The sequence below is a fragment of the Oncorhynchus nerka genome, linkage group LG4 (genome assembly GCF_034236695.1).
Source record: "Oncorhynchus nerka isolate Pitt River linkage group LG4, Oner_Uvic_2.0, whole genome shotgun sequence".
NCBI lineage: Eukaryota > Metazoa > Chordata > Actinopteri > Salmoniformes > Salmonidae > Oncorhynchus > Oncorhynchus nerka.
In genome coordinates this window covers 29,662,449-29,686,873 of record NC_088399.1, presented here as the reverse complement: position 1 = coordinate 29,686,873, position 24,425 = coordinate 29,662,449, and the positions used below count along the sequence as shown (strand labels likewise).

General features: G+C 43.1%; 2 protein-coding genes across 2 annotated transcripts in view; both read right to left on the bottom strand.

Moving 5' to 3' along the window:
• Positions 1-5,587: 5,587 nt before the first annotated feature.
• Positions 5,588-21,808, bottom strand: LOC115117389 (collagen alpha-1(II) chain-like). Its single transcript, XM_065018100.1, has 25 exons — positions 21,701-21,808; positions 21,225-21,332; positions 21,008-21,061; positions 18,066-18,119; positions 17,898-17,951; positions 17,749-17,802; positions 17,533-17,640; positions 17,291-17,344; positions 17,035-17,088; positions 16,721-16,774; positions 16,506-16,559; positions 16,186-16,239; positions 16,023-16,076; positions 15,746-15,799; positions 15,600-15,653; positions 14,774-14,827; positions 14,504-14,557; positions 13,725-13,742; positions 13,409-13,462; positions 13,069-13,131; positions 12,750-12,915; positions 9,101-9,210; positions 8,670-8,750; positions 8,224-8,406; positions 5,588-7,948 (listed from the first exon to the last, which is right to left on the bottom strand). Exons 1-25 carry the CDS (start codon positions 21,806-21,808, stop codon positions 7,796-7,798), a joined length of 1,908 nt encoding a protein of 635 aa, XP_064874172.1. The 3' UTR covers positions 5,588-7,795.
• LOC115117378 (collagen alpha-2(I) chain-like) overlaps positions 21,397-24,425 on the bottom strand; it is a 132,810-nt gene continuing 129,781 nt past the window's right edge. The window contains exons 41-44 of the mRNA XM_029645852.2: positions 22,767-22,820; positions 22,628-22,681; positions 22,421-22,528; positions 21,397-22,232 (exon numbers count right to left, since the gene is read on the bottom strand). Coding sequence (XP_029501712.2) covers positions 22,164-22,232; positions 22,421-22,528; positions 22,628-22,681; positions 22,767-22,820 — 285 coding nt within the window. The 3' untranslated portion in view covers positions 21,397-22,163. The remainder of the gene's footprint in view (positions 22,233-22,420; positions 22,529-22,627; positions 22,682-22,766; positions 22,821-24,425) is intronic.

Below are 24,425 nucleotides of genomic sequence, written 5' to 3'. Positions count from 1 at the left end.
TTCTGAGTCAAAATGCAAGCTAAGATATACCGCTCAATTTTTTCTATAATAATGGATGGACTCCCTTTGTGTGCAATAATAGTGTTTAACATTATTTTTGAATGACTACCTCATCTCTGTACCCCACACACATAGCTGTGGAAAGTAGGGGTGCTGCAGCACCCCCTGAAAAAACACATTTTCAGATCAAGCATAAATTGGCTTTTAGCAGACCAATATATCCATCTATAGCATGGGCAATATTTGCATTATTTGTAAATATTTTTAAATTCACAAAAGTAGTGCACTGGGCCTTTACTAGTCCTGTATTAACAGACCGATATAGCCGCCTGTAGCATGGCCATTAAGCAATGGGCCTTTAGTAGTGCTGTATTAGCAGACCGATATAGCCGTGGGCAAAATAAAATTAGTGGCATCCCCACCCCAAAACATTTTCTGGCGGCTATGCCCAAACATACAATTATCTGTAAGGTCCTCACTCGAGCAGTATCTTTCAAACACAGATTCAACCAAAGACTAGAGGTTTTCCAAATGGAAAACTTTGGACGGTGTATCAATAAACCCAGTCAATACAAGGGTACAGGCGTTTCATGGCTGCGATAGGAGAAAACATTGTAATTACTCCACAATACTAACCTAATTGACAGAGTGAAAAGAAGGAAGCTTGTACAGAATAAAAATATTCCAAAACATGCATCCTGTTTGCAACGAGGCACTAAAGTAACATAAACAAAATGTGGCAAAGCAATTAACTTTTTGTCTTGAATACAAAGTGTTTTGTTTGGGGAAAATCCAATACAACACATTACTGAGTACCACTCTCCATATGTTCAAGCATAGTGCTGCTTTGCATCATGTTATGGGTATGCTCGTTACGTAATGGGGAGTCTTTCAGGATAAAAAAAATAGAATGGAGCTAAGCACAGGCAAAATCCTAGAGGAAAATCTGGTAGATGTACTCACTTTAAAGCAGGAAAATAACCTCCAAAATAAACTCCAAATCTACAATGGAGTTGCTTACCATGAAGACAGTGAATGTTCTTGAGTGGCCGAGTTACAGTTTATACCTCAAATTTACTTATCCTGTTGAGTGTAGGGGGCAGTATTTTGATGTTTGGATGAAAAACGTACCCAAATGAAACTGCCTATTTGTCAGGCCCAGAATCTAGAATATGCATATAATTGTCGGATTAGGATAGAAAACACTCTGTTTCCAAAACTGTCAAAATATTGTCTGTGAGTATAACAGAATTGGCGAACACCTGAGGAAAATCCAACCAGGAAGTGCTGTTTTTCCTGAAACCTCTCTGTTCCATTGCATGCCTTCCCTCCATTTGAAGGGATATCAACCAGATTCCTTTTCCTACGGCTTCCACATGGTGTGAACAGTCTTTAGACATAGTTTCAGGCTTTTATTCTTAAAAATTAGCGAGAACGATCACTTCGCGTCAGTGGATGGCTGGGTGCCAGCAGAGTTTTGCATGCGCAACAGCTTGGAGCAGACATTTTCTCTCTATTGAAAAAGCTACAGTCAGGTTGAAATATTATAGATTATTTATTGTAAAAACAACCTGAGGATTGATTATTAAAAAAGTTTGACATGTTTCTACGAACTTTACGGATACTATTTGGAATTTTCGTCTGCCCGTCATGACCTGCACGAGCCTGTGGATTTCTGAACAAAATACGCCAACCAAATGGAGGTTTTTGGATATAAAAATAATTTTATCAAACAAAAGGAAGATTTATTATGTAACTGGGAGTCTTGTGAGTGCAAACATCCAAAGATCATCAAAGGTAAGCGATTCATTTTATTGCTTTTCTGACTTTCGTGACCAATCTACTTTGCTGCTAGCTGTTTGTAATGTTTTGTCTGCTGAGAGAGATCCTAACATAAACGCTTGGATAGCTTTTGCTTTTTAAAAAATCTGACACGCCAGGTGGATTAACAACAAGCTAAGATGTGTTGTGATTTCATGAAAATGTAATATTTTTTGTAATTTAATATGAATTTGTCGCTCTGCAATTCAGCGGATGTTGACGAAAATGATCCCGCTAACGGGATGGGTGCGCCAAGAAGTTAACAATCTATGGCAAGACCTGACAATGGTTGTCTAGCAATGATCAACAACCAATTTGACAAATCTTGAAGAATTTTGAAAATAATAAATGGGCAAATGTTGCACAATACAGGTGTGGAAAGCTCTTAGAGACTTACTGTATAGTACCCAGAAAGACTAACAGCTGTAATCACTGACAAAGGTGCCTCTACAAAGACAAAGTATTGTCTTAGGGGTGTGTATACTTATGTAAATGAGATATTTCTGTATTTAATTTTCAATACATTTGCTAACATTTCTAAAAACATGTTTTCACTTTGTCATTATGGGGTATTGTGTGTAGATGGGTGAGAGACAATCAATTGAATCCCTTTTGAATTCAGTTTGGAACAAAACATTTGGAATTAGTAAAGGGGTATGAATACTTTCTGAAAGCACTGTACAGTACGTCCCTCAAAGTCCCCCAGAAGCTTACCCTTTCCCGTTGTAGCCAGTAGCTAGTCTCCATCCTTGTCACTAATAACTAGCTGGCAATGCTATAACCTACAACTAGGGTTGCCAACTGTCCCTTATTAGCCAGGATGTCCCTTATATTGGGGCGGCAGGGTAGCCTAGTGGTTAGAGCGTTGGACTAGTAACCGAAAGGTTGCAAGTTCGAATCCCCAAGGTACAAATCTGTCGTTCTGCCTCTGAACAGGCAGTTAACCCACTGTTCCTAGGCTGTCATTGAAAATAAGAATGTGTTCTTTAACTGACTCGCCTAGTTAAATAAAAGTAAAATAAAAAAATATTGGGCTAAATTGGTTTGTCCCATACGGGACCTCCCTTGTCCCGTATATTCATCCAAACACAGTATAGTGTAAACACGCCAATTCCTGCAAAGTAATTTCTCTTATTGTTCGGTCAGTTTGGCATATCAAGGAAATATGGGTAAACATGCAAAAAAGACTGTGCAGCTACAACAAACAATGTGAAGCAAAAAAAGATGTGGGTGAAGCCCGTCAGTGGTGACTCACAGAAAGCTTTCTGTACTTTATGCGTCAGGAATTCTCAACTGGCCAAGAAGGGGAGAATGACCTAGCTCAGCATCCATCCAAAGAAATGCACAAGGCCACTCTAGCTAAAGGTGCTAGCAATATCGGTGCATTCTTCGTGACGCTACTGTAACGGTTTTCCTTAGGTGAAGTAGAGGCGGACCAAAACGCAGCGTGGTGGTTATTCATGTTCTTTAATAAAGACACTAGTCATGAATAAACTAACAAAAACAATAAACGTGGAAAACCAAAAACAGCCCTATCTGGTGCAAAACACAGAGACAGGAACAATCACCCACAAACACACAGTGAAACCCAGGCTACCTAAGTATGATTCTCAATCAGAGACAACTAATGACACCTAGGCCGAAACATAGAAATACCCAAAACCTAGAAAAACAAACAGACTGCCCACCCAACTCACGCCCTGACCATACTAAATAAATACAAAACAAAGGAAATAAAGGTCAGAACGTGACAGCTACTGTGGAAACTGACATAATTGGAAGACACCTCTCCGTTTACCAGTTATTGAGCAGTGCCAACAATCGCATTCTGAAAGCTAATTGCCCAGCTCACATAGCTCATATTGCCTGCAAGCACACCTGCGATCAGCTGTCAGTAGATATTGAGACAATTGTTTTACAGATCTGCAGCCACTTCCCGAAGAGAGGACCTGCGTGCATTTTCTTGCCTTTGTTGACATTGAGTGGCGTGACATTCTGTGACATGTTTGCACACGATGGCTCTCTCTTCATCCAGCTGACGATCGTCTCCAGCAAAGCTGGCCAGCTCTTACATCATACTTCAGGTCCCTTAGGTAGACCTGTCCCGTGGCACTGAATAGTATTCTTGAGTTTGAAGAAAAAAACGGAAGCTGCTGAGATTCATCTGTGCCTTTTCCACAAAGTCGGTGTATTTTTGACCAACTCGTAAAAAATCTGGAGGAAACAACGCTCTGCATCACAGATGTTTACGAGGAAGTCCAAAATGTAAGATGCTTCAGCTGAAACAGGACAGTTTTTTCTCATACCAGACCAAGCAGCTGATGGACAAACAATTGTCAGCACAAAGGTCCAAGCAGCAACAGGACTTTGAAGTTCTATGACACTGTCATTACACACATTGACAAGTGGTTTGATTTTTCACCAGAACATGTATTGGTGAAACTGATCGGCCACTAGAAGGATCTCTCCTTCACTGACCTGGAGCAGGTGGTTGCCCTCAAAATGACAGACAGTCAGTATGGACCAACTCTATGAAGAGTGTTGTGCTAGCCAGGAAGAAATACAGAAAGCCAGACAGGATACCACAAAATCCACCCGTGAGAAGTAGGCAGTTTTCCAAAACCTAGGAAAAGCCAACTTGATCAACATGTTCAGGATTGTCTCATTTGTCCTCAGTGTGCCAGGCTCAAATGCCTTTGTAGAGAGGATTTTCTGTCTAATGACCATTAAATGGTCAGACTCAAGAAACTGATGTAGCACAGAGCTGATCAAAAATGAACTTCAAATATCTGGGAACTGTGACTCTGGCTATGCAAGAGGAGAAAGGAAAGGACTGCTTGAATCAGTCAAGAGCATCAAAAAAATATGTAGACTTTGTGAGTGACTCATGCCCCTTTTCCTCTTTTGCATTTGAAAAGTTGTTTGCTGTAAAAGATCCAAATTGTGATTTCTTTGATAATTTATTTTGGAGGTATATTCACATAAGTTTACACAATGATACAGTTTTAGTAAAGCTATAGGCTAAATGGAATATACAAATGTTTTGTCTTTCCAATTGAATAAGAATACACAACACCATACCACGGTGGCACCGTGTTCTGGCACGAGACCTTTTGTCCCTTATTTGGTAGTGAGAAAGTTGGCAACCCTACATACAACCGAATATATTTGCTATCCAATTGTTGACTTGTAACGCTACTTTTGAGAATTTATCCACATTTCTCGCAAGTGAAGAGAGAATACCTTTCATTTCCCCAAGTAACATGGCAAGCTAGCTTGTTAGCTAACGTTCTCTTTTTTACTTTTCGTTTGCTTCCAAACAGTGGACGGTTTTGCAAAGACCAACGTTTAGCTACATTCGGGTGACCAGTGTAGTAGATTTTACAAACCTCAACTGCTGAAAATGATAGTTTAGCAGCAGTTGCATCCTCGTAAACACAACTCACCAGTGACAGTTCAGTGTGGGTCACATGACTCGAGGCCGCGTCATCATTGGTTACGCGTGCGTTAACCCATACTAACATACCGTACTGTCTATGCCCATACTTTCTGAGATTGAACAAAGCACAAGCTAGTCTTGGAAATCCTAGACCTAGAGCAACTGAAACATTGTTTACATTGTGGGAGGCAACCGGTCTACCTATGGAGATTAAGCATCATTAACCTTTTTACATCAAGAAACCGTTTCTTTTAAATAAACCCATGGTCTTTTGGGCTATAGTTGATACAATATGAAAGTACAGAATACAGTTATGTGATTTTTTTTATTTAGCTAATACATTTCTCTGAATGAGATGCTGAATTATACACAGGTATAAACATGTCTAGTATATAATTTCCTGACAATAATAACATAAAATCAAATGATGAGAATTTTTATAAAACTAAAACTAAAAAAGCACCAATGATCAGTCTCAGCCAGCTAAGGCAATCATGTTGAATGTTGATGTTAGGCTACTAATTGCATGTGTTTAGGATACCAAAAAAAATGATACATTAATAATACATTGACTTTCTAATAAACCCTGAACATTGTTCCTGAGAAATCAAATCAAATGTTATCTGTCACATGCACCGAATACAACCTTACCGTGAAATAATTACACCTACCTATCCCCCCTACCTATCAGTGATCCAAGTGTGTTCGGAGACAACATTTAGAGAATAAGCCTTCTACTACAAAGGACACTGTGTCTACCCTTTTACCAAACATTTATATCAGCAATGCTTGGAAAGTTCTTTCTGGAGTTTGTAATGGAAGGTGGCTACTGATTTGGGGTTGAGTTCTTATAAGATGTAACATAATACATATTCCTTTATGCAAGCTACTGCATGCTAAGACTGAACGCTCCCTGAGACCTTCCTGAATTCCCTGTTCGTTGGTTGGCCGTTACGCATAGAGACAGACCACTACAGCACTGAATTGTTCTGTGACTGAAAATATGAAATGCACTGTTCTCAATGGCCCATATTCACAGTCTCAGAGTAGGAGGGCTGATCGAGGATCAGGTCCCCAAGTCCATATATTTATGATCTAATAGGCTAAACTGATCCTTGATCAGCACTCCTACACTAAAATGTTTTGTGAACACAGGCCAATGAAACCACCTCTTCAGCAATCCTAGCTTTGCTGAGCAGCTACAGTGTATGCTGCTTTTCTTTGAGCCTCAGCACTTAATTTGTTGAACAAAGAGAGGACTCGGAAAGCGATTGCTCAGTGCTAAAGCAGGAGAGCCAGCAGCCCAACATAATGCCCCTTTATTAGAACACCTAAAACAGATTTAAAACACATCAAAAGAGTTATGTTTTTAATAATACACATCACGTAGTGTGCACATCAGTGTCTGTGTTGAATATCAAGACTGTACCTGAGACTGTACCATAAGAATGAGCTGAAACAAGCACTGACAGTATGCGGTACATCGTTTTTTACAAATAAGAAATAGGCCAGTAACAGAACATGTCAAGCATGAATGAAATAAGTTTTCTTGCCCCAATCACTGCCAAAAGGGAGGAAATAGGTTCATTACAAGAGATCGGGGTTTAAGAACCTATTGGTTCTTATCTCATCTAAAGAAACAAGATCAACAACTCAACAGCAAGTTTTTTGGCCTCCTCAAGTACAAGCAGTGGTTTCTCAGTAAGCACCTTTTGAAAGGTCAGTGATGACCCATAAGACAACATTAGTCGTGTCCAAATAGAACACATTGTTGACCGCTTGAATCCACTGCATCAGATAAAAAACAGACTATTCTGGCATAGGACTGTTCATACAGATGTAGGATCTCATTTGAGCCAGTTTGCTACAACAGCAGGAAAATAATCCTGCATCAACAGGAAATGTGAATTATTATGTGGATTGTAATTAATGGACATTTTTTTTAGGGGTTGATACATTTGTTTTGTTATGGCAAATAAAGTCTGACATTTTCAAATGGAAATTACAAACTTTAGAAGCCTTTTTTAACATTGAATACACTACACGTTTGCATGTCCTGCTGTGCAGAAAAATTATCAGCAACAAAAGAGTGATTAAATATCTGTATACAAAATAAGTTGTTGGCTGTAATGGAAGGCTTTACAGCATCATAAACTGCTGTTCTAAAATGTTTTTGAAAAAAATTCTAAATAACCATTACATATAGAAATCAAAACAACATTATATAAATTATTCATTACACAACAAATGTCTCTGTAAACAAAAATACAATTGTCCGAAAGAATTTGAGCCTGTGGAAGTTGATGCCCTCTCAAAGAGTAATTTATGTGGAGCCAGTCGACAAGAGAATTGATCGATGTTCTCCAACAAATATATCACATGGAAAGAGGAGTGATGCCCTCACAAAATGGTGGAGTGATTCCCTTTGTCCTCTTGTTCTCTAGATGTATTGGGGTCCTGAACACAGGCTCTTATCCTGGCTCTGTGAGTCCAAGCAAGTGGAAAAGGAGCAATAAGGGCCCCCTCTCTCCCTCTCTAGCTGAAACAGATGGGCCCGATGGTGAAGCCAAATTCATGTGTGAAGTTTCCACCCCCGAAGACAGCCACATCTCTCACAGGAAGCAGGTTGAGGTCCTCAAATTCAAACACAGACTCCCGCGGCTCCAGCGAATCCACCGCTTCTCCAGGCTGTCTCAGCATAAACACAGAAACACAGTGAATCAGAAATAGTTGAATCAGTAACACATTTGAATCAGTAACAAAGTTGAATCAGTAACACAATTGAATCAGTAACACAGTTGAATCAGTAACACAGTTGGCCTGGGATAAGCATCAGAAATCCTGCAAACAGATGTCTTACATGCTTGATATGCAGATATTGTATATCTTTAATGATACAGTTACTTTAACAATGGGTGAAATATTTAAATAAATGTTTGTCTATTGCATCAAAATCAATGTACCATGCAGTCTTTAAGTGCTCCCAAGAAACTCTGCCTCCTTGTGTCTGCCAGGAACTTGACCTCTCTGTCTGTGTGACCCAGCCTGTGTCCCGGGTGGCATGAGTAGATGATCCTTTGCACGGCTTTCCAACTCTGCAACCTCAGGAAACGCATCTGAACCACATTGGCCCCTGGGTAATAGAACTGCCAGTGGCCAGGGGAGACAGAGTGGTTGTTTGTGAACAATTATGCTTTATACCTCTGCTATGACAGTCTGAGAGACACCAGTACAAATTGAAAACAGCCAATTGATGCATTTTTTATTGAATTGAAGTAACTATGAATTGGCATGTCCAGAGAATAGTTGACAGAGGAGAGAGAGTATGACAGGCTCAGGAAGAGTGTGCATCAAAGAGGAGAATGAGAGAGTGATAGAGAATGATATCATGAAAGAGATAACAGTAAACCTGAAATCCTTGTTCCTGCTTGCTGAGCCATTGGAACGAGCTGTTTGTCTCTGAATCCTTTAGCCAGGCCTTCATGGTCATCTACAGGTATAAACAATTCTGATTATGTATGAGTATGGGTATTAAGTATGAATATGATTGTGGACATTAGGTTTCAATTGTCAGACATACAATGCTTGATGTCTGGAGGCAAATCACTTAAAAATGTGTCTGTTCACAGTCCTTGATATTAGCATTTAGCTCAAAGGCAAAAAAATCGATTGGATTCCTGTCATAAATGGATTTGTTCTCCGCTAGTCCAGAGAGTATCTCATTATTCTGTAGCCACCTGCTGTATTTGGTATTGCAGGAGCATCCCCACTGAGGGATAAATAGAGAGGTGTGAGGGTGAGAGGTGAGGTGTGTGGGGTACTGATGATGTTGTTGTCTACCTGGGCGTCTCGGGGGTGAAGGCAGGTCTGTGCGGGTGTGCCAGAGAAGTTGCAGTAGACTAGGAGAGCATCATTGGGGCTGCCCTGGTTGGGGTCAATATAATACATCCCTGTACAGACACACAGCAACCATAACCTCAGAGTTAGTGTACCCTCATCCTGACCTGAAAAGCTCCTGTATATTCACTAGTTTTCATATGAAAATTAGTGAATAGGGACACATTCTCTAGCGTGCACTTCTCTAGGGACATATTCTCTAGGGACACATTCTCTTGCGGGTACTTCTCTAGTGACACATTCTTTAGGGACACATTCTCTAGGAACACATTATCTAGCGGGTACTTCTCTAGGGACACATTCTTTAGGGACACATTCTCTAGTGATTACTTATACGTTGAAAGGCCCAGCGGTTCTAAATCAAATCAAATTGTATTTGTCACATGCACCGAATACAACAGGTATAGATAGACCTTACTGTGAAATGCTTGCTTACTTAAGACATTTTTTATTAAATCAACTAAATTAAAAATTAAAAGTAACACAATAAAATAACAATAAAGAGGCTACTCTGTATATACAGGGGGTACAGGTTAGTCAAGGTAATTTGCACATGTAAGTAGGAGTAAAGTTACTATGCATAGATAATAAACAGTGAGTAGCAAGGCAAGGGCTGATTTCAAGGTTTTACTGCTAACCTACAAAGCATTACATGGGCTTGCTCCTACCTATCTCTCTGATTTGGTCCTGCCGTACATACCTACACGTACGCTACGGTCACAAGACGCAGGCCTCATAATTGTCCTTAGAATTTCTAAGCAAACAGCTGGAGGCAGGGATTTCTCCTATAGAGCTCCATTTTTATGGAATGGTCTGCCTACCCATGTAAGAGATGCAAACTCGGTCTCAACCTTTAAGTCTTTACTGAAGACTCATCTCTTCAGTGGGTCATATGATTGAGTGTAGTCTGGCCCAGGAGTGGGAAGGTGGACGGAAAGGCTCTGGAGCAACGAACTGCCCTTGCTGTCTCTGCCTGGCCGATTCCCCTCTTTCCACTGGGATTCTCTAACCCTAACCCTAACCCTAACCCTAACCCTCTAACCCTATTACAGGGGCTTACTGGGGCTCTTTCATACCATCCCTAGGAGGGGTGCTTCACTTGAGTGGGTTGAGTCACTGATGTGATCTTCCTGTCTGGGTTGACGCCCCCCCTTGGGTTGTGCCGTGGCGGAGATCTTTGTGGGCTATACTCGGCCTTGTCTCAGGATGGTAAGTTGGTGGTTGAAGATATCCCTCTAGTGGTGTAGGGGCTGTGCTTTGGCAAAGTCGGTGGGGTTATATCCTTCCTGTTTGGCCCTATCCGGGGGTGTCCTCAGATGGGGCCACAGTGTCTCCTGACCCCTCCTGTCTCAGCCTCCAGTATTTATGCTGCAGTAGTTTATGTGTCGGGGGGCTAGGGTCAGTTTGTTATATCTGGAGTATATTCCTGTGTGAATTTAAGTGTGCTCTCTCTAATTCTCTCTTTCTCTCTTTCTTTCTCACTCTCTCTCGGAGGACCTGAGCCCTAGGACCGTGCCTCGGGACTACCTGACATGATGACTCCTTGCTCTCCCCAGTCCACCTGGCCGTGCTGCTGCTCCAGTTTCAACTGTCCTGCCTTATTATTATTGGACCATGCTGGTCACTCATGAACATTTGAACATCTTGGCCATGTTCTGTTATAATCTCCACCCGGCACAGCCAGGAGAGGACTGGCCACCCCACATAGCCTGGTTCCTCTCTAGGTTTCTTCCTAGGTTTTGGCCTTTCTAGGGAGTTTTTCCTAGCCACCGTGCTTCTAAACCTGCATTGCTTGCTGTTTGGGGTTTTATGCTGGGTTTTTGTACAGCACTTTGAGATATCAGCTGATGTACGAAGGGCTATATAAATACATTTGATTTGATTTTGATTTGAGTAGCAGCAGTGTAAAAACAAAGGGGGGGGTGGGTCAATGCAAATAGCCCGGGTGGCCATTTAATTAATTGTTCAGCGGTCTTATGCCTTTGGGGTAGACGCTGTTAAGGAGCCTTTTAGACCTACACTTGACACTCCGGTACAGCTTGCTGTGTGGTAGCAGAGAGAACAGTCTATGACCTGGGTGATTGGAGTCTGACACTTTTTTGGCCTTTCTCTGACGCCGCCTATTATATAGGTCCTGGATGGCAGGAAGCTTGGCCCCAGCGATTTACTTGGCCGTACGCACTACCCTCCGTAGTACCTTATGGTCGGATGCAGAGCAGTTGCTATACCAGGTGATGCAACCCGCCAGGATGCTCTCGATGGTGCAGCTGTAGAACTTGGAGGAACTGGGGACCCATGCCAATTTTTTCAGTCTCCTGAGGGGGAAAAGGCGCTGTCGTACCCTTCTCACGTTGAGGGAGAGGTTGTTGTAATGGCACCACACTGCCAGGTCTCTGACCTCCTCCCTGTAGACTATCAGGCCTACCACTGTTGTGTCGCAAACTTAATGATGGTGCTGGAGTCATGCTTGGCAACGCAGTCGTGGGTGAACAGGGAGTACAGGAGGGAACTAAGCATGCAGGATCCAGTTTCAGAGGGAGGTGTTTAGTCCCAGGGTCCTTAGCTTAGTGATGAGCTTTGTGGGCACTATGGTGTTGAATGATGAGCTGTAGTCATTGAACAGCATTCTCACATAGGTGTTCCTTTTGTCCATGTGGGAAAGGGAAGTGTGGAGTGCGATTGAGATTGCGTAATCTGTGGATCTGTTGGGGCGGTAAGCAATTGGAGTGGGTCTAGCGTTTCCGGGATGATTGGTGTTGATGTGAGGCAAGACCAGCCTTTCAAAGCACTTCATGTCTACCGACGTGAGTGCTACGGGGCGGTAGTCATTTAGGCAGGTTAACTTCACTTTCTTGGGCACAGAGACTATGGCGGTCTGCTTGAAACATGTAGGTATTACAGAGGGAGAGGTCAGGGAGAGGTTGAAAATGTCAGTGAAGACACTTGCCAGTTGGTCTGCGCATGCTCTGAGTACACGGCCTCGTAATCTGTCTGGCCGTAATCCGTCTTGTGAATGTTGACCTGTTTAAAGGTCTTGCTCACATCGGCTACGGAAAGCGTGATCACAGTCGTCTGGAACAGCTGGTACTCTCATGCATGCTTCAGTGTTGCTTGCCTCGAAGCAAGCATAAAATTAATTTAGCCTGTCTGGTAGGCTCGCATTATTGGTTAGCTCACGGCTAGGTTTCTCTTTGTAGTCCATAATAGTTTGCAAGCCCTGCCACATCCGCCGAGCATCAGAGCCAGTATAGTATGATTCAATCTTAGTCCTGTATTGATGCTTTGCCTGTTTGATGGTTTGTCTGAGGGTATAGCAGGATTTCTTATTAGCGTCTGGATTAGTGTCGTGCTCCTTGAAAGCGGCAGCTCTAGCCTTTAGCTTGGTGCGAACGTTGCCTGTAATCCATGGCTTCTGGTTGGGATATGTACGTTTGGTCACTGTGGGGACGACGTCTTCGATGCACTTATTGATTCTAATTTGCATTGAAAACGTGAGAGTCCTGAGATTAGGATGCTGTGGACATTCTTATGTGCCTTTAAATTAGCTTTGGTTATAGATATACAGTACAGGTATAGACAGAGGGTTTCTGACCGCTGGCATAGTCGGGGTGGCAGAGCCACAGCTCCATGCAGGTGGTGGAAGGGTGCTCCTTGCTGCCATCAGGGGGGTCTACCAGCAGCCTCAGGTCCTGGTGCAGAGAGTCCAGCAGGGTCTGGATCAGGGGGTAGTTGGGCTTATCTGACAGGTACTGAAGGTCCTAAAATGGTGATGAGAATGATATGATCATTATGGAGTTATTCCTTCCACCAGTTCATCTAATGGCCTATTACATCTGCATCCCAAAAGTAGTGCAATAGGTAGGGAATACAACTTGAGACACAGACCTACTTGCTGATCATAAATGACTTGCCTTGAGTTGAGTAAGGGTCATGTTTACTGAGGGTCCTGGAAGTCCTGGGAGTCCAGGTGCCCCCTGAAACAAACACAACAAAAGAGTGGGACTAGGGTTGGAAATTTCCAGTAACTTTCCCAAAATTCCCAGGTTTTCCAAATATCCTGGTTGGAATAATGCTACAATCAGGTGGTAATACGCAGGAAATCGGGGAATCTTCCAAGCAGGATTTCTGGAAAACCTGGGAATGTTGGGAAAGTAACCAGAATTTTGCAACCTTCAGTGCTGTGTAATGGATGCAATGGTATTGAGTCTCTGTGGTCAATGGACCAATGCGTATGAAATCAGTGTCACTTACCGGCAGGCCCCTTGTCCCAGGTTGCCCAGGAAATCCCTCAAAGCCTTTCAAACCCTATGGAAATACAGCCCATAGTGCGATGAGAGTGGACTTATACCATTCCATACTTGCAATGGCATATTCAAATGTAACTTCCTATTACTTTCCTTTGTATCTTCCAGTGTGATGACATGATGTGGTTGTGAATGTTTTCTTTTAATCTATGAGACAAACTGTGAGACAAAGCTAACACACAACTCTACATGGGGTTTGGTTTTGAAAGAAGATAATGTGTGTATGATTTGAAAAGACGAGAAAATAAGATGTTATATCATACCTTCTCGCCAAACAAACCCTACAGATAAAGAGAGAATAAAAGGAGATGAGTTTGAATATCAGTTCTGAAGCACACTGCTCTGCACTAACAGCTGTTTCAATCTTTCAATGCCCTCTTATTCACTGCATTACGATCACATTAGCCACAGCTTCACTGCTTTTAGAGGCGAGGCAATGGCGTCTTCAATGGCCACAAGTTGAAAAGAGTAATAATCTATAGCTAAACCCGGAGAGAATGGCATAATGGCAGGACAGTCTGGTGATAATAAGGAAATGGACTTGAGTTAACAGAGTCTTGCTTATTAAGACAGTCTGCAATTAAAATGGAATTCGAGACATTATCCTAATCGTCATAATAACGCCTCGATGAAGCATGCATAGTCTTCGTCTTGATGGTTAATAGACAGGGGGGTTGTTAAGCTACGTGGCTGAAAGATGAACTTTGTGGTCTAGTGCTCGTTTGTCCTCGCAAGAACCTTTGATTTCCCGTCGGCTGTGCCCCAAATGGCACCCTATTCTATACTGCAGTACATAAGGAATAGAGGGCCATTTGGGCGGCAGTGAGTGTTGTGCCAGTAATCGAAATGTCACCGGTTCGAATCCCCGAGCCAACTAGGTGAAAAATCTGTTGATGTGCCCTTGAGCAAGGCACTTAACCCTATTTGCTCCTGTAAGTCACTCTGGATAAGTGTGTCTGCTAAATGACTAAAATGTCAAATGCGGGAAGATTTAAAAGGGCTTGTGAAAATATTTCTGAGATTATCCAGAAGGGGGACTTACAGGTAGTCCTGGCATCCCAGGTGTTCCTCTTGGCCCAGACGGTCCAATATTCCCCTGGTGGGAAATAATAGATAATGAAACGTCAATGAAAAGTTATCAATCAATCTTTTCAGAAAGTAAAAGGAATCAAAACTCTGATAGATCAGTTTAGATTGAATGAGCCTCATCATGGCTTTTGGCAATTGTTACTAGTGGATATGGTGTTATCATAGAGAGTTCTTGCTATAGATGTTTTGAGAGGAACAGTGTGTTCAGATAGTGTTGTTTTACCTGATCTCCCTTTGGGCCCACCTGTCCTGGCACCCCAACAGGACCCAGACTACCCTGTAAAACATAAAGTTAGTCAGTCTGTCTGTCCTGGCACCCCAACAGGACCCAGACTACCCTGTAAAACATAAAGTTAGTCAGTCTGTCTGTCCTGGCACCCCAACAGGACCCAGACTACCCTGTAAAACATAAAGTTAGTCAGTCTGTCTGTCCTGGCAGCCCAACAGGACCCAGACTACTCTGTAAAACATAAAGTTAGCCAGTCTGTCTGTCCTGGCAGCCCAACAGGACCCAGACTACCCTGTAAAACATAAAGTTAGTCAATCTGTCTGTCCTGGCACCCCAACAGGACCCAGACTACCCTGTAAAACATAAAGTTAGTCAGTTTGTCTGTCCTGGCACCCCAACAGGACCCAGACTACTCTGTAAAACATCAAGTTAGCCAGTCTGTCTGTCCTGGCACCCCAACAGGACCCAGACTACTCTGTAAAACATCAAGTTAGCCAGTCTGTCTGTCCTGGCACCCCAACAGGACCCAGACTACTCTGTAAAACATCAAGTTAGCCAGTCTGTCTGTCCTGGCACCCCAACAGGACCCTGATTACCTTGTAAAACTTATGTCTGTCACAGCCCATCTACTATTTACAGCAGAGTATTTTAGGAAACGTCATATTTCTAGATTGTTGCCAAACCTGTCAGTATGTCGTTTTTCTATGGTGTTAAACCCGACACCAGGGCTCGTTTGTAGTGTCTCAGATTAAGAGTGCTGATCTGGAGACTTTTTATGAATGCCAGAAGTTTTTCACACAGAAGTCAGAACCAGAAGTACCTTTAGGCCATCACGCCCTGGCAGACCGAGCAGCCCTATGTTCCCCTTTTCTCCCTGTGGGGAGAGGAACACAGAGGGTGAAGTCTTCACAGTGCATTTCTCTCTAAATTCACTAGTATCAATAATTCAGCCTGATCTATTCATACCTCACTCCCTTTTTCACCCTGATCCCCCCTGTCTCCTCCCAAGCCTGGGATTCCCTGAGAGAGAAAAGACATCCATCAGTTGTGTATCAATCATCAGCTGATCTAAAGCATTATCATGTAGCAATGCATTGCTTTCAACATCCTTTTCTCTAATCAAATAATATTTCTGACAAAGGAGAAGTACGTAAGAGACTCTCCTGCCTGGGATTGAATTATGAAATGGTGAAATAGATGACGACAGTCCTAATTGATGAGAGTAGAAATCTGTTGGACTTACTATAGACCCCACCCATCCTGGAACACCAATCAATCCCACATGTCCCCTCTCTCCCTGTAGGAATGACAGGAAATGTTGGTGCACGCCATGAAATATTATAGTATCATGGTTAAGAGATCGTTGTGTATGTGTGTGTGACCCTTCACATCACCCAACATCTGACCTTTGGTCCTCTCTCTCCTCTTGTGCCCCTGATTCCAGCCTTGCCTCTTTTCCCCTGTGGATGTTTACAATGTTGGTGAACGAGGCAATACACACAGGGTAAAACACACTGACACATCTCGGTCGTCTCCTAAATGACACCCTATTCCCTTTATAGTCCACTCATTTGTAATGCACTATAAAGGGAATAGCGTGTCATGTATAATATGGAACAGGGCGCCAGTTGGGATGCATCCCTCATCTTTCATTCAGGAACCTGAATAATATTTGTTATTTTATTTCCACTGTTACATTGAATGGATTGAAGGAAGGGGCTCTTACACTCCTTCCGATGTGACCTGTCTTTCCAGGTGATCCATCTCTGCCGTCATCTCCCTGTAGAGAAAACACAGCATCAACAAACAGGGGGACCTAGTCTAGCCTCTCTGTATGCATGAGTGTCCCCAGAGAGGTGAGGAGAATATGGGACCTGAGACTGGGTTTCACAGCACAAGAAGAGAAGAGAACAATAGAGAAACAGAGAATCCTGATCTCACCTTCTCTCCTTTCAGTCCCTGTTTTCCCTCAGGTCCTGGGTTTCCCCTGACACCCTGAAACATTCAACACAGTAGAATGACTTAAAGAAACTTACCAGGTGTCAGAGAAAGATAATAGGGTAGAAAATATCAGTGACCTTCTGGTAGTGCTGCTAGTTTTTCAATATCACAATATGCCCATTTGACACTGCTTGAGGTCATCAATATCGGCTAAATAATAAACCTAGACGGACACCGGTTGCTATAAGAGCATAATGAACTACTTACATAATCTGTGGCATCCCTTTGCCCCACCCCTGTGTTTGTGAACTCACCAATGCCCCTAGGGGACCTTCTGGCCCCTGGGCTCCCACCTCACCCTGTGGCCCCTGTGGTGGGAGAGGAGACAACAAACAAGGAAGAATGAAGCAGAAGCAAAGAGTAAAATATAATACAGAGTTAATGGTAGATATGTGTATGAGGTGCGGGACATAGCCTGAGTGCGGGACATGTTTGACTTGATAATGAGCAATGGAGTTGGCAAGTATACAAGCAGATCTGGGACCAGGCTAAGATGTTGCTGTTCTTTACCTCCAAACCAAGAAGTGCTGGGGGCCCTCTGATGCCTGGCAGACCGTCAACCCCCTAGAGAGACAATTACAAAATCCAAACATACATTGTAGACTATTTTTGATTTGGTACAGTATATTTTGAAAATGATATTCATAATAAAACCAGACATTAAATTGGGGTTAAATGGGATACTGTCTATTTCCCATGAACATTGGACTTGCTTTAGGGGCCAAACTGACTGCAACACTGAATGGGCTCACCTGTTCTCCTGGCTCGCCTGGTCCCCCTGGCTCCCCTTTCTCTCCATCTAGTCCTGGCTCACCTTTATGGCCCAAGTCTCCCTCAGTCCCAACCTTCCCTACTGGACCCTGCAATAGATACCACACCAGCACATGGACAATGTTATTCGTAGGAGAATCACTGGGAACATGGCTGACTTGACTAGACCATGGTCTAAGAGACAGTGAGACACTGACCTGTGGTCCTGGCTTCCCTGTGTCACCTCTGACTCCTTGAAGTCCAGCCACCCCCTTAGAATACAACAACAAGACAACATGAAATCAGACCAAAAGGACAAATGGATAATGCCATTCACCATGCACTTAGGTTATGAAGCGACCCTTACCGGAGGTCCTGTTTTGCCTTGAGGTCCAATGGCTCTGCTAGGCCCAGACTCCCCCTGGGGAGAAAGGGACAGAGAAAAAAATTGGAATTATAGATGGAAGCGTTTTTAATTTCCCTATCCTGAATTGCTACTCCATTTGGTGTGCAGGCCAGGGAATTAAGATATTACCTTCTCTCCTTGAGGTCCATCAGGCCCTGGAGGCCCCCTAGGGCCCATAATACCCTGGGAAGAAATAGAAGAAACCAACGGATCACTTTACATCCTGACAACACTCATTGCAAACCTGAGTGTTTCCCCGATTCCTTGCATCCTATCTCCTTGCTTCCTTCTCAACCATACTGGAGGAGAAGATTCAAGGTCCCTCACTTCAGGCCTTCTTCTCCAATGGGTTTTGAGAAAGAAGCAAGAAAAGTGGGTGTGAGGAGTCGAGGAAAAATGAATCGAGAAAGGGCCTAACAGAGCAGAGAAGTCTAACCCAAGGACGCCAGAGGACAAAAATCAGTTAACCACCTAACTGGGAACTCAATTTAACCTTGTGCAATACCCTAGATGCAGTTGCACCCCTAAAAACTAAAAACATTTTTCATAAGAAACTAGCTCCCTGGTACACAGAAAATACCCGAGCTCTGAAGCAAGATTCCAGAAAATTGGAACGGAAATGGCGCCACACCAAACTGGAAGTCTTCCGACTAGCTTGGAAAGACAGTACCGTGCAGTACCGAAGAGCCCTTACTGCTGCTCGATCATCCTATTTTTCTAACTTTGAGGAAAATAAGAACAATCCGAAATTACTTTTTGATACTGTCGCAAAGCTAACTAAAAAGCAGCATTCCCCAAGAGAGGATGACTTTCACTTTAGCAGTGATGAATTCATGAACTTCTTTGAGGAAAAGATCATGATTATTAGAAAGCAAATTACGGACTCCTCTTTAAATCTGCGTATACCTTCAAAGCTCAGTTGTCCTGAGTCTGCACAACTCTGCCAGGACCTAGGATCAAGAGAGACGCTCAAGTGTTTTAGTACTATATCTCTTGACACAATGATGAAAATAATCATGGCCTCTAAAACTTCAAGCTGCATACTGGACCCTATTCTAACTAAACTACTGAAAGAGCTGCTTCCTGTTCCTGGGCCCTCCTATGTTGAACATAATAAACGGCTCTCTATCCACCGGATGTGTACCAAACTCACTAAAAGTGGCAGTAATAAAGCCTCTCTTGAAAAAGCCAAACCTTTGATTGGAAACCCAAATTGGTCTACACGGACAGGTTCTGGCCTGGTTTAGATCTTATCAGTCGGAAAGATATCAGTTTGTCTCTGTGAATGGTTGGTCCTCTGACAAATCAACTGTACATTTCGGTGTTCCTCAAGATTCCATTTTAGGACCACTATTGTTTTCACTATGTATTTTATCCGGATGACACACAGCTGTACATTTCAATGAAACATGGTGAAGCCCCAAAATTGCCCTCGCTAGAAGCATGTGTTTCAGACATAAGGAAGTGGATGGCTGCAAACTTTCTACTTTTAAACTCGGACAAAACAGAGATGCTTGTTCTAGGTCCCAAGAAACAAAGAGATCTTCTGTTGAATCTGACAATTAATCTTAATGGTTGTACAGTCGTCTCAAAAAAAACTGTGAAGGACCTCGGCGTTACTCTGGACCCTGATCTCTCTTTTGAAGAACATATCAAGACCATTTCAAGGAAAGCTTTTTTCCATCTACGTAACATTGCAAAAATCAGAAACTTTCTGTCCAAAAATGATGCAGAAAAATTAATCCATGCTTTTGTCACTTCTAGGTTAGACTACTGCAATGCTCTACTTTCCGGTTACCCGGATAAAGCACTAAATAAACTTCAGTTAGTGCTAAATACGGCTGCTAGAATCCTGACTAGAACCAAAAAAAATTATCACATTACTCCAGTGCTAGCCTCCCTACACTGGCTTCCTGTCAAGCCAAGGGCTGATTTCAAGGTTTTACTGCTAACCTACAAAGCATTACATGGGCTTGTTCCTACCTATCTCTCTGATTTGGTCCTGCCCTACATACCTACACGTACGCTACGGTCACAAGACGCAGGCCTCCTAATTGTCCCTAAGCAAACAGCTGGAGGCAGGGCTTTCTCCTATAGATCTCAATTTTTATGGAATGGTCTGCCTACCCATGTAAGAGACGCAAACTCGGTCTCAATCTTTAAGTCTTTACTGAAGACTCATCTTTTCAGTGGGTCATACGATTGAGTGTAGTCTGGCCCAGGAGTGGGAAGGTGAACGGATAGGCTCTGGAGCAACGAACCACCCTTGCTGTCTCTGCCTGGCCGGTTCCCCTCTTTCCACTGGGATTCTCTGCCTCTAACCCTATTACCGGGGCTGAGTCACTGGCTTACTGGGGCTCTTTCATACAGTCCCTGGGGGGGGGCGTCACTTGAGTGGGTTGAGTCACTGATGTGATCTTCCTGTCTGGTTTGGTGCCCCCCAGTACTTCTCCTGTCCTATTCGGTGTCCTGTGAATTTAAGTGTGCTCTCTCTAATTCTCTCTTTCTCTCTTTCTTTCTCTCTCTCGGAGGACCTGAGCCCTAGGACCATGCGTCAGGACTAACTGACATGATGACTCCTTGCTGTCCCCAGTCCACCTGGCCGTGCTGCTGCTCCAATTTCAACTGTCCTGCCTTATTATTATTGGGCCATGCTGGTCATTTATGAACATTTGAACATCTTGGCCATGTTCTGTTATAATCTCTACCCGGCACAGCCAAAAGAGGACTGGCCACCCATCATAGCCTGGTTCCTCTCTAGGTTTCTTCCTAGGTTTTTGGCCTTTCTAGGAAGTTTTTCCTAGCCACCGTGCTTCTACACCTGCATTGCTTGCTGTTTGGGGTTTTAGGCTGGGTTTCTGTACAGCACTTTGAGATATCAGCTGATGTACGAAGGGCTATATAAATACATTTGATTTGATTTGATTTAACCTATTGGGAAAGAAATTGTGTAAAAGTGGACATTGATCAATGCCAGTTAATGTCAACTTTTTAAAATGTATTTTTTACTTTGAGTGACATATATAGTATCTGATGCTTGTAAAAAAAAAACACGTCACTTCCTGACTCACCTGTAGCCCTGACAAGCCTGCAGGTCCTATTTCTCCCATGAATCCTGACTGACTCTGGTGGATACAGAACAGAGGTGATGTACCAGTCATCAAATTGATCACTCAAAGGCAAGTCTCAAAAATCATATTGAAAATCACTTCAGTTGATTCCGTTTCATGGTTTCAAAACATAAACTAGAATGTGCAGCTCATTATGTATTGGCATCTGGGCACTCACCATAAGTCCGATGTGGCCCTTCTCTCCTTTTGGTCCCTTCTCCCCATTTTGCCCCAAGGTCCCCCATGGACCCTCCCGCCCTGTGGGCCCCAGAGGCCCCACATCACCCTACAAATAACAGCCATGTCAGTCAGACATCATCATGATGTAATTTATTTTAATTTTTTTGTGTTTTGAATTCTACCCCATTTTCTCCCCAATTTCGTGGTATCCAATTGTTAGTAGTTACTATCTTGTCTCATCGCTACAACTCCCGTACGGGCTCGGGAGAGACGAAGGTCGAAAGCCATGCGTAACACAACCCAACCAAGCCGCACTGCTTCTTAACACAGCGCGCATCCAACCCGGAAGCCAGCCGCACCAATGTGTCGGAGGAAACACCGTGCACCTGGCGACCTGGTTAGCATGCACTGCGCCCGGCCCGCCACAGGAGTCTCTAGCACGCGATGAGATAAGGATATCCCTACCGGCCAAACCCTCCCTAACCCCGATGACGCTAGGCCAATTGTGCGTCGCCCCACGGACCTCCCGGTCGCGGCCAGCTGCGACAGAGCCTGGGCTCGAACCCAGAGTCTCTGGTCCATGATGTAATTTCAACCAAATTTTAAACTGTTTGTAATGAGGTTATTTCAACCACAATTCAACCCATTTGTAATGATGCTATTTCAACCACATTTCAACCTGTTTGTAATGACTATTTCAACCAGATCTCAACCCATTTGTAATTTCATTATTTCAACAAGATTTTAACCTGTTTGTAATTACTTTATTTCAACCAGATTTCAACTTGTTTGTAACCACAACCAACACTTATATGGCCCTGTCAAAAATTTGTGTCAAACGCACAAATGTTAATCAATGAATAGATATGAAATATACTGTACACACAGCACATTTATATTGATGGCTTAAATATGTAAATCACTGAGTGCCGAAAAGTCAGTGTTTGTTAACCTTCTCCCCTTTGGAACCTGGACCACCAGCAACACCAAGAGGTCCAACATCACCCTGAGAACCAAAGGAGACATCTCTTGAAGTACTGTACACTGCTGAGTATACTGTATGTGTATGGTCTGGTTGTGTGTATGATGCCTGGGCAAATGGATGTGTACTAGGTACACATGTGAGAATCTACAGGTGATGGTTCAGGTATGTACAGTAGATGTCCAATGCCATAGGCAGGTGACGGTGCTCACCTCTATTCCCATTGGTCCAGGAGAGCCTTGTAACCCTTTGAGTCCTTGTAGACCTCGAGCTCCAGGCTGCCCTGGAGGACCAAGTTTCCCACAAGGCCCTAGGTCTCCCTGGAATACACATGAAGTAGAAGAAGTAGTGAGAAGTGAAAGATGGTGAAATATATCTCTAGGTGTTTGTTTAGGCATCATAGTGTCACTATCACCAACCTTTTCCCCATTTGTTCCTGTTTGCCCCTCCAACCCCGATTGGCCAGGAGTGCCCTGGAAAGAGGAAATGGAAGAGAACGGTCAGAAAACTCACCTGGCTGAGACCACAGAGTTCCTGTTCGGAGTGTGTCCTACAAACCTGTTCGCCATCCAGTCCAGGAGGACCTAGATCACCAGAAGGTCCCAGCATACCCTGTGATGTTCCAAAAAAGCGTGGTTTAACACACATCACAAATTGCTAGATTATACATACAGTTGAAGTCAGAAGTTTACATACACTTAGGTTGGAGTCATTAAAACTTGTTTTTCAACCACTCCACAAATTTCTTGTTAACAAACTATCATTTTGGCAAGTCGGTAATTTTTGCAACAATTGTTTACAGACTGATTATTTCACTTATAATTCACTGTATCACAACTCCAGTGGGCCAGAAGTTTACATACACTAAGTTGACTGTGCGTTTAAACAGCTTGGAAAATTCCTGAAAATTATGTCATGGCTTTAGAAGCTTCTGATAGGCTAATTGACATAATTTGAGTCAATTGGAGGTGTACCTGTGGATGTATTTCAAGGCCTACCTTCAAACTCAGTGCCTCTTTGCTTGACATCATGGGAAAATCAAAAGAAATCAGCCAAGAACTCAGACATTTTTTTTTTAGACCTCCACAAGTCTGGTTCATCCTTTGAAGCAATTTTCAAACCCCTGAAGGTACCATGTTCATCTGTACAAACAATAGTACACAAGTACTATACACCAAGGGACCACGCAGCCATCATACCGCTCATGAAGGAGACGCATTCTGTCTCCTAGAGATGAACGTACTTTGGCGCGAAAAGTGCAAATCAATCCCAGAACAACAGCAAAGGACCTTGTGAAGATGCTGGAGGAAACAGGGACAAAAGTACCTATATCCACAGTAAAATGAGTCCTATATCGACATAACCTGAAAGGCCACTCAGGAAGGAAGAAGCCACTGCTCCAAAACCGCCATAAAAAAGCCAGACTACGGTTTGCAACTGCACATGGGGACAAAGATCATACTTTTTGGAGAAATATCCTCTGGTCTGATGAAACAAAAATAGAACTGTTTGGCCATAATGACCATCGTTATGTTTGGAGGAAAATGGGGGCTTGCAAGCCGAAGAACAACATCTCAACCGTGAAGCACGAGGGTGCCAGCATCATGTTGTGGGGGTGCTTTGCTGCAGGATGGACTGGTGCACTTCACTAAATAAATGGCATCACGAGGAAAAATGATGTGGATATATTGAAGCAACATCTCAAGACATCAGTCAGGAAGTTAAAGCTTGTTCGCAAATGGGTCTTCCAAATGAACAATGACCCCAAGCATACTTCCAAAGTTGTGGCAAAATGGTTTAAGGACCACAAAGTCAAGGTACTGGAGTGGCCATCACAAAGCCCTAACCTCGATCCTATAGAACATTTGTGGGCAGAACTGAAAAAGTGTGTGCGAGCAAGGAGGCCTATAAACCAGACTCAGTTACACCAGCTCTGTCAGGAGGAATGGGCCAAAATTCACCCAACTTGTTGTGGGAAGCTTGTGGAAGGCTACCCAAAACTTTTGACCCAAGTTAAATCATTTAAAGGCAATGCTACCAAATACTAATTGAGTGTATGTAAACTTCTGACCCACTGGGAATGTGATGAAATAAATACAAGCTGAAATAAATAATTCTGTCTACTATTATTCTGACATTTCGCATTCTTAAAATAAAGTGGTGATCCTAACTGACCTAAATCAGGGAATTTTTACTCGGATTAAATTTGGCTAATGT